A 9,746-nucleotide genomic window follows, 5' to 3' on the forward strand; every position below is an offset into this window, starting at 1 on the left:
CCTCTCTTTGTCTCCGAACATATGCCTTTTGTGTCTTAGAGCATGCGAAAATGTTGATCCCCTTTTGCTTCGGTGTAGCGTAGCCTCCGAAGTCTGGTGGTGGCTTTTCTCTGTTAGTGATGAGTGTCGTTTAGCTATTACTGATGTAGTTTTGTTTCTGTATTTGTATTTTACTCTGTACTATGCTCTGCGTGTGTATGCCAAGCTGGTGTCTCTGATGTGCCACGCTGGCAGACTTAAACACATGATTGGTTTCCTTAAATACCCTGTGATGTGACGTCTGTAATTCTCTGAGATATTCAATACAATCATTTTCTCCCTAGTCACGATTCTCTCTCTCTCAGATCTGAGAATCTTCATGGTATCAGAGCTGTGATTTTTTTTTCCGATCCAGCTTCGCCAACTCAGTCTCCATGGCGGCGCACTCGTCTTCAGTCTCCGGCGAGTCCTCTACACTGTTTCAGAATGCTCCTACGTTTGCCGCGCAACTGAATCAGCTACCAATTCGTCTTGATAGGCACAATTTCGTGCTCTGGCGATCTCAAGTTCTTCCGACTGTCAGAGCTCACGGATTTGACGGAATCCTGTTCGGCACCACTCCGACTCCAACTCAGTTCATTGAATCGAGAGATGAGGCTACTCAGACGTTGATTCGCCGATCGAATCCACAGTACGAAAACTGGCTCAGGTATGACCAGTTTCTCATGAGCTGGCTCTTCTCTTCGATCTCGGAGTCCATGCTCGGACACGTCAACAGATGTAGAAGCTCGGCGGAGGTCTGGTTCACGATTGACAGACTCAACTCCACGACGTCCAAGGCCAGGTCTCTTCAGCTTCGTTTCCTACTGCAAACAACGAAGAAAGGCTCAATGACGATTGACGAATATGTTCTCAAGATGAAGAGCATCGTTGACAACCACAACGCATCAGGTCAGATTATCAGCGATGACGAACTGATCTTGTACATTCTAGGTGGAGTCGGCCAGGAATATGAGTCAGTGGTGGTCAATCTGACATCTAGGCCTGACGATCTGACTTTGCAAGAGGTTCAGTTCATGCTTCAATCTCAGGAGCTGAGACTTGAAGCATTCAACTCTACACAAGACTCCAATCATCATGGACTGTCCACCAATCTGTCAGCAAATGCAGCTTATCAGCATCAGCCAAACAGAGGAGGCTCCAGTAGAGGTGGCAGATCTGGATCGTACCGCGGTGGTTCTCAACGAGGAGGTCAACCTCGAGGTCGTGGAGGCAGAGGTTACTCCGGCGGCCGTGGACGTCCTCAATGTCAGCTGTGTGGTCGCCTTGGTCACTTGGCAAGCAAGTGCTTCCACAGGTTTGATGTTCACTTCTCAGGAGTTGATCCAAGTCAAAGCCAAGTCCAGTCTCAACCTCAAGCAAATCAGGTTCACATGAATGATCAGCAACAGTTTGAAGAGGCTTATTGCACTCAGCACGCAGCACAGGTAGCTGAGTACAGCAATGTGGCTGAACCTGAGCAAGCCACACAGCCACAGGTCAATCTTGCAAGCTACAGCTATGTTCACGGTCCACCTGAACCTGCTTGGTACTTGGATAGCGGTGCAACAAACCATGTCACCTCGCAGCTTGACAATTTGAGCATCAAGTCAAACTACAAAGGCAAAGCCAAGTTGGCTGTAGGTAATGGATCTCTTCTGACCATCTCTCACATTGGTGACTCTGTCCTTCATGTTCCTTCATCACATAGTCATCTAAAGTTGAATAACATCATTCATGTCCCTAGCATCACCAAAAACCTTTTAAGCATCTCTCAGTTCACTCGTGAGAATCATGTTGTCATTGAGTTTAATTGTGATGCTTGTCTTATCAAGGATAGGAGAGATGGACGAGTCTTAATGAGTGGAGCTGTTAGAGATGGTCTGTATCCCATTTCACTGTCGTCCTTCAAGCAAACTCCGGGTCAAGCCTCACCAAAGTCGGTTCCTCTCAAGCCTGTTGTCTGTACTAGTCACCTAGATAAGTCAAAATTGTTGTGTACTGAGTCCTTGAATAAGTGTTGTAGTTGTAAACAGGTCAAAAATGTCTCACATGTGCCAGAAATGTCACCTAGTCATCAGTCCTAGTCATGTTCTGTAAAAAATAGTCATGGGTCATGTAAACAGTCTGAGATAGAGGTCTGGCATAGACGATTAGGCCACCCCTGCTCAACTGTTCTAAGTCTTGTAATTCCTTTGTCAATAAATGAGATAAACAAAGTTCCAAAATGTACCTCTTGTATTCTTGGCAAAATGCATCAGAAGTCATTTCCCATCTCAGTTTCAAAAACCACTAAACCTTTTGAACTTCTGCATTCTGATCTATGGGGACCAGCACCACATATATCTAGAGATGGCTATAGGTATTATGTGTTGTTTGTGGATGACTTTACCAAATACACCTGGATCTTTCCACTCAAGCTCAAGTCTGAGACTATGTCTGTATTCCTAAAATTCAATGCCTTTGTTGATAGACATTTCTCCACTTAAATTCAAACTCTTCACACGGACTGGGGTGGTGAGTTTAGAGGTCTTGGCCCTCATCTAGAGACCCTAGGAATCAGACACATCCGGTCATGTCCCTATATTCATCAACAAAATGGCTGTGCTGAACGAAAGCACCAACATGTTGTTGAAACTGGCTTGTCTCTCCTATCACAGTTAACCTTACCTAGTGAGTTCTGTTGGGATGCCTTCTTCACAGCCACTACTATAATCAATGTCCTTCCCACTCCAACCCTACAAAACAAGTCTCCATCTCAGGTCCTATACTCTAAATCACCTAGTTTGTCCCAGCTCCGAGTCTTTGGCTGTCTGTGCTATCCTTTTTTAAGACCATTCAATCACAACAAACTTCAATTCCGGTCCACGGCGTGTATGTATCTTGGTCCTAGTGGTCATCACAAAGGTCATAGGTGTCTCCATCCTTCTGGTCGTGTATATATAGTTCGTGATGCTGCTTTCTTTGAGTCACAATTCCCTTACACTAGTCTGTTCACACAGTCCTCACCTGTCTCATCTCCTCAACTCATCACATGGTTTCCATTACCCTCATCATTTCCATTGTCTTTTACGGATGGTGTAGGTCCTTCCCTCAGTTCTGCGTCTTCTAGCTCCCAGTCCTTACCCCTCAGTTCTCAATCTCCCACCCACTCACCACCTCCATTACCTACAAGTGGTCAATCTGATCCTCCAACTGCCATTGTACCTGACTCCTTTCCTGTTGTGGAGCATTGTGTTGGCTCTTCCTCAGTGCCAAGGCCAAGGCCATCCACTACCAATACTCAATGTATGGTAACGAGGGCTAAGGATGGTATCTTCATACCTAAGGTGCTCATTGCTGATCTAATATCTGATGCTGCTACTCTTGAGCCTCAAACAGCAACTGAAGCCTTGCAGAAACCTGAGTGGAAATCTGCAATGAACGTCGAGTTTGATGCACTCTTGCGCAACAAGACTTGGATTCTGGTCCCACATACCCCGGAGATGAATGTCATTACCAATAAGTGGGTCTTCAGAACCAAACTTAAGAGTGATGGTACCCTGGACAAGTACAAAGCTCGGCTTTTGGCTCGTGGTTTTCAACAAAATTCTGGTATAGACTATTTTGACACGTTTAGTCCTGTTGCCAAGCACTCCACAATCCGGGTGTTGTTCACTCTTGCCACGACGTTTGGTTGGTCCATTCAGCAAGTTGACATCAACAATGCCTTTCTGAACGGTGTGCTGAATGAAACAGTATACATGGCTCAACCAACTGGCTTTGTCAGCTCGGCTTATCCTGATCACGTCTGCTTGCTGAAGAAGGCTCTTTATGGCCTACGTCAAGCTCCCAGGGCATGGTTTGATCAACTGAAACAGGCCTTGACTTTGCTTGGATTCTCTAGCTCTGCCTCAGACAATTCCTTGTTCTACAAAGGCTGTGGTACCTCTCTCATCTTGCTACTTGTGTACGTTGATGATATCCTTATCACTGGAGCTAGCAAGCTTGAAAACAAGGCTGTTGTTACCCAACTCAATGATCAGTTTGCACTCAAAGACCTTGGCGTTGTAAACTTTTTTCTTGGATTTGAAGACATCCAAACTGATTATGGCGGGTATCATTTGACTCAGCGAAAGTACACCATTGATCTCCTCACCAAAACAAACATGGTCACTGCCAATATCAGCCCCTCTCCGATGTGTCAGAGCAAGAAATTGACTGCTGAAGGTGTTGCCTTTGAAAACCCTCAGTTGTACAGGTCTACAGTTGGAGTCTTGCAGTATCTCACGCTCACTCGGCCTGATATTGCTTTTCCAGTCAATAAACTAAGTCAATTTCTTGCTGCTCCCACTACTGACCATTGGATTGCCTGCAAGCGCGTCTTACGATAGTTGAAAGGCTCTATGGACAGGGGTATCTTGTTCACCAAGGCACCTTGTCCCTCTGTGTTTGACATGGTGTGTTACTCTGATGCTGATTATGCCTCGTATATGGATGATCGTCGGTCCACAACTGGCTACTGTGTCTATCTTGGCGGTTGCTTGGTCAGTTGGTGCTCAAAGAAACAAAAAGTTGTTTCCCGGTCGAGCTGTGAGGCTGAGTACAGGGCTATCGCTGAGGCTACGTCTGAGCTCGTCTGGCTTAAGAGTTTGGTTCATGAACTTGAGGTTGCTCTAGAGGCTGCGCCGGTGCTCTGGTGTGATAACATTGGTGCAGCCTCTCTCGCCTCTAATCCGGTCTTTCATGCTCGCACGAAGCATATCGAAGTGGATGTTCATTTTGTTCGTGAGAAGGTCGCAGCAAATGAACTGGAGATTCGCTTTGTTCCCTCCGAGTGCCAGCTCGCTGACATTCTCACCAAGGCTCTCACTGTTCCTCGTTTTTCTACGCTGTGTAACAAGCTCACCGCCGTTGTCACTGGCGCTGCGCTTGCGGGGGGCTGTTAGTGATGAGTGTCGTTTAGCTATTACTGATGTCGTTTTGTTTCTGTATTTGTATTTTACTCTGTACTATGCTCTGCGTGTGTATGCCAAGCTGGCGTCTCTGATGTGCCACGCTGGCAGACTTAGACACGTGATTTGTTTCCTTAAATACCTTGTGATGTGACGTCTGTAATTCTCTGAGATATTCAATACACTCATTTTCTCCCTAGTCACAATTCTCTCTCTCTCAGATCTGAGAATCTTCATTCTCCAAGTTGGGTTTCGATTCCGGCCCTGTTTCCGTCTAGGGTCTCTTGCAGACTCAAGCTTCGCCCGATTTCAATTCGAAACGGGTTGCAGCTGCTAAGACCGGTGTTATGGCTGGGTTATGGTGAATCTGGAACACTCGGAACATATCTATCTTCAACGATAACCCCTGGAATCTGAATAGGTTGATCGAAAGCATAAATCATCGTATCTCCCTCTGGCTCTCTTCCTCTTGTAATCGTTTTAATAATATTATTAATGTCTAATTATAATATAGAAGTCGTTTATAATTAAAATAAATTATTATTAAAATGTTGTATTACTTTTTAGTTATTTTTATGAAAAAAAACATTAAATCATGTTTAATTTGAGCCTTTCATGTGGATTTCCGTTAGATTTAACGGATTTATTTAATGATGGAACTGAAACCTAACATTAGGTATTTTTACCGCGAAAAAAAGGTATTTAAGTGTATGTTTCCGAAAACATTGAGTATTTATGCCGATATTTCCTCTTACTAATATTATAAATTTATTGTTTTTACTAGTGATTTGTTTGATGACATTATATTTTATATATATAACGTAGAGGAATTTTCTCCAGAGACTAAAACACTGTTCATTAAACAATTGGACCCTAGACACAAGTAGTGTTTATTCTACCGGTTTTTTTATTAGAAGAATAAAAATGTCTCCAAAAAACTTTAAATTCAATATTTCTGGATATGTTTCTATATATTTCTTCCACTAACCTAAAATATATTAATTATTCCGCAGCAACGTGCGGGACATACTGCTTGTATGTCATAAAATCAAGGACTTGACAACATAATAAAATCCTAATCATGTCACCAAATAGAATTTAACACATTAAAATAAAACATAAAAAGTAAAAAAGATATTTCACAAAAAAATCATTGATACTTTACCAAATCTAGAATTTAACACATTAAAATAAAACATAAAAAATAAAAAATATTTCACAAAAAATCATTAATACTTTTGTCTTGTTTATACTTTTAGTTAGTTTTGGTTAAAAAAAAATAAAAAGACTGCTCTAAATAAATACGTAAACAGAAAAGGAAAAAATAAACACAAAAACTACCAACAAAAAAAAATGTTTTTAGATTGCCAGCCAAACTTGACTAAACAAATTTGAAGCCACTTGTGATTGAGAAGAGAAGGAATACAGACCACGAGTCCATGAATGATAAAACCGACTCTACATTTTACAGCTTTGATATCTTAGCTGGCTACCTATGATGACTGATTGATTGCTTCTCTGTCTATTTCTCAACCATATTCTTTCTTTTAACATTTCAAAACCAAAAAATATGAAAAAGCAACGTTTGCATGAGCCGATCAATTCAAACGTACACGCACACGCATCGCTTAAAAGTTTTACAAACATTGTAATAAGACCAGTTTGTTTGAAGCATACTAAAGAGTAGATGCTGTGAGGGTTTCAATTTATATAAAGATGCGACACGATAGGTTGATGATTATAAGATAGAAGACGCATTGCAATAAGCCAACTCTGAAAATATCGTTTTATAGTTGTAAAAGAAAATATTTAAGGCAAAAGAGACGGAACAATAACAATAGCAATCCTCAAAAAGCACACTAGTAAAAATATCTATGAAACACCTTGTAAATCAAGACCCACAAGCAATAACAAAATAAAATTTAATAATTGTTCCACAGTATTTTCTCCATCTTCCAATTACACACTAAAAAATTACGGAATGGCAGAACAGAACTTGAGAAAGAGAACCACCAAAATCAAAACTCCCTATTAACTAATTGAACAGCCTACCAAAATTGTTGAATAAAGAAAAACCCAATGTATATAGATTTAAAACAGTTCAAGCCAATATATTAGAGATATAGGAATAAATAGTCTCCTCATATGGCCTCAGAATCCTGGTAACCTGAGAATCTCATTCCTCGCTTCCTTTGGTACACGCTTCAGTTCTGTTCTTCGACAGCCTCGTCCTCGTTCTTCTCAGCACTGCACCACCAAAACAAGGAAAAGAGGCATTAATAGTCAGTTCTCACAAAATTGAAGTTCTTTACACCTTCAGAGTATAATAACAGACTCTCGAGGCATGACATTCAAACATGATAATCTATTCAATAATCAGAGCACAAAACACCAATGCAATGACCATATTGTTGATCCTCCGCAGCATCAACAAGGACTCAGATCTCAGCATCACATTCGTATTTATATATACACATCATCATCAACAACAAAGCATCTATCATTTAGAAAAAAGACAACCAAAAGTGAAACAAGAAAAGCACAAACCTTTGAGCATCGGCATCACCGCCACCATTGACGACGGTGGTGTCGGGCTTCTTCCAAGCAGCGTCGGCACGGCCGTTCCCGCTCCCGAAGCCTCTCTGCTTCCCAAACCTCTCGCCGGTCTCCTTGATCTTCATCGACTCGAGCTGCTCGTCAATCTTCTTCCAGTCCTGTCCCTTCTCCGCCAAAACCTCCTCCCTCGGCCTCGCCGCCCCGAAAGGATTCGCCCCCTTCGGCTTCGGCACCGCCACAAACGCCGGCGCCGGAATCTCCGGCTTCTCCACACTCTCCGGGGCTGGATCGGAAGCCACCGGAAGAGTCCGGGGCTGCAAGTTCAGCCTCGGCCGAGACCCCGCCCCGATATCGGCACTACTCTCTTCCCTCTTCTTACCCCAGAAATCCGAATCCGAGCTCCCATTGCTGGACCCGAACCCCACTCCTCCGCCGCCTCTGCGGTCCCGATCGAATCTCGGGGCCGGAGCGTAGCTCTTGTTGGAGACCCAGCTATCGGACTCGTCGGCCTTGGACTGGGAATCGAAGAACCCTCCTCTCTCTCTGTCCCTTCCACCGTCTCGCTCTCTCCTCTCGTACCCACCGCTCATCATCGACGGTTTCTTCGACGAAGCCCAATTGTCGACCTCGTCGGCCCGGGAAGGGCCCAAATCCCTGACTTCCCTTCCTCCGTCCCTTCTCTCCCTATCTCCGCCCCTCCCGGAGCCTGCTCCTCCCCATCTGGACTCTTCTCCGGCGCCGCCGCGATCGAAGGACCTGAATCCTCCGCCGCCGCGGCTGGCTCTGGCGATCTCCTCCTCGGTCCTCTCGCGCGGGCCCTTGGGGAGCGAGACGAGGTCGTCGGGGGTGAGACCGGCCGAATCCGAGGACGGCTTGGGACCGCCGTACGCCGCGAACTCCTGGAGAGTCACGGTCTGGCCCTTCTTCTTCTTCTTCGACGGCTTCGTCGCCACCGCCGCGTTTAGGGTTGGGAAATCGGAGACGGATTCGGACTCGTTGTGTTGCTTCAGGAGCTCCGCCTCGTTCTCTTCCGACTCCAGGGCCCACGCGCCGGGCTTTGACCAGGGAGACACAGTCGCCGCCATGGTTGCTGATTCTCTTTCTAGAACTCTCTCTCTCGCTCTCTCTCTCTCTCTCTAGAAAAGGCTCTTCTGTGATTGCGTTGCGTTTGGTTGAAGCGATATTTAGGAAAGAGGGAAGTTAATATATGTATACCGATCTAATCCGACGGTGAAGATTGTGTGTGCTTAGTAGGACTAGAATTTCGTCTCCTTTTAGAGATGGACGGCTGGCATAAAATCCTTCGTTTGGTAGGTAATCCATCATAATTGTGGTATAAGATTCTCAATTAAGATTTGCCATTGGAATTGTTTAGCATCATATTTGAACAGATTGTCTCGTCTGAATTGTACCATTATAAATTAACCATTGAAACTGTCCATTTGAAATATAGTTCGAAATGTTACATAAAAAGTTTTAAACGAAAATTTGATAAATTAAGATTCGATTATATCATCTAAACAATATATGATGTAAAAGATATAAAAATTAAAACTCGTGTTATTAGAAAAAACAATTATTCGTAATAAGCCGCTCATGAGTTACGAATTGTAAAATACCCAACTTTTTAAATTGTTTTTATTTTACCCAAATTTATACAAGTATATTTCACAAGTAATTGTTCGTTATGATTTTGTCATTCATACATGTTTTAAGAGCAAATTAAAATCAATAAACAAAATTGAATAAGGTTGTATGAACCAACTTAAATAAATTAGGTTCAATGTAAAATAAAAAGCACAAAACTTGTACTAATGACATTTATTATAGTTTATTTTTTAAATATAAATTATAACTATAATAATATAACTTAAAGATCATGTAATTTTAGCACATATATTTTTTATTAATATTATTAAATACATAATCAAATATTATATTTGAAAAAATTTAAGAAGAATTTGTTACAACTAGTCAATTCTTTATATTCGTTTAAATTTTTAACCAAAATTTCATTTTATTAAGATAATAACTCATTAGGCCGAAGTAAATTAATTAACTGTTTATGTTAATTTTATTTATTTCGGCCTGATGGAGTATTTTCTTAAGTATATTAAATTAACCTAACCAGCTAATTAATTTACTTAGGTCTTATGAGTTATTTTTTTAATAAAATGAAATTTTAATTTCTTTTTTTTTTTAAAAAAAAGTGGACTATTGAGCTACTGACTTAATTAC

At 42.3% G+C, this 9,746-nt stretch overlaps 2 protein-coding genes across 2 annotated transcripts; one reads left to right on the forward strand and one right to left on the reverse strand.

The window, feature by feature from the left end:
* Window positions 1–413: 413 nt before the first annotated feature.
* LOC149389689 (uncharacterized) lies at window positions 414–4,391 on the forward strand. The gene is made up of 2 exons (XM_089622702.1): window positions 414–1,983; window positions 3,103–4,391. Exons 1-2 carry the CDS (start codon window positions 414–416, stop codon window positions 4,389–4,391), a joined length of 2,859 nt encoding a protein of 952 aa, XP_089478828.1.
* Window positions 4,392–6,843: 2,452 nt separating this feature from the next.
* On the reverse strand, window positions 6,844–8,713 carry LOC149389690 (glycine-rich protein). The gene is made up of 2 exons (XM_089623509.1): window positions 7,500–8,713; window positions 6,844–7,199 (listed from the first exon to the last, which is right to left on the reverse strand). Exons 1-2 carry the CDS (start codon window positions 8,591–8,593, stop codon window positions 7,157–7,159), a joined length of 1,137 nt encoding a protein of 378 aa, XP_089479635.1. The 5' UTR covers window positions 8,594–8,713; the 3' UTR covers window positions 6,844–7,156.
* Window positions 8,714–9,746: the final 1,033 nt, after the last annotated feature.

Source organism: Urtica dioica, chromosome 8, assembly GCF_054948205.1.
Source record: "Urtica dioica subsp. dioica isolate 48M chromosome 8, U.dioica_male_clone48M_v1_H2, whole genome shotgun sequence".
Classification (NCBI taxonomy): domain Eukaryota; kingdom Viridiplantae; phylum Streptophyta; class Magnoliopsida; order Rosales; family Urticaceae; genus Urtica; species Urtica dioica.

What these genes read in the sequence shown, in the direction of transcription:
- LOC149389689 (XM_089622702.1), top strand. Translation starts at nt 414, where the DNA reads ATGGCGGCGCACTCGTCTTCAGTCTCCGGCGAGTCCTCTACACTGTTT. An exon ending in TCCTCTCAAGCCTGTTGTCT is followed by an intron (nt 1,984 to 3,102) that starts GTACTAGTCACC and finishes CGGATGGTGTAG; the next exon opens with GTCCTTCCCTCAGTTCTGCG.
- LOC149389690 (XM_089623509.1), bottom strand. Translation starts at nt 8,593, where the DNA reads ATGGCGGCGACTGTGTCTCCCTGGTCAAAGCCCGGCGCGTGGGCCCTG. An exon ending in GGTGATGCCGATGCTCAAAG is followed by an intron (nt 7,200 to 7,499) that starts GTTTGTGCTTTT and finishes TTGGTGGTGCAG; the next exon opens with TGCTGAGAAGAACGAGGACG.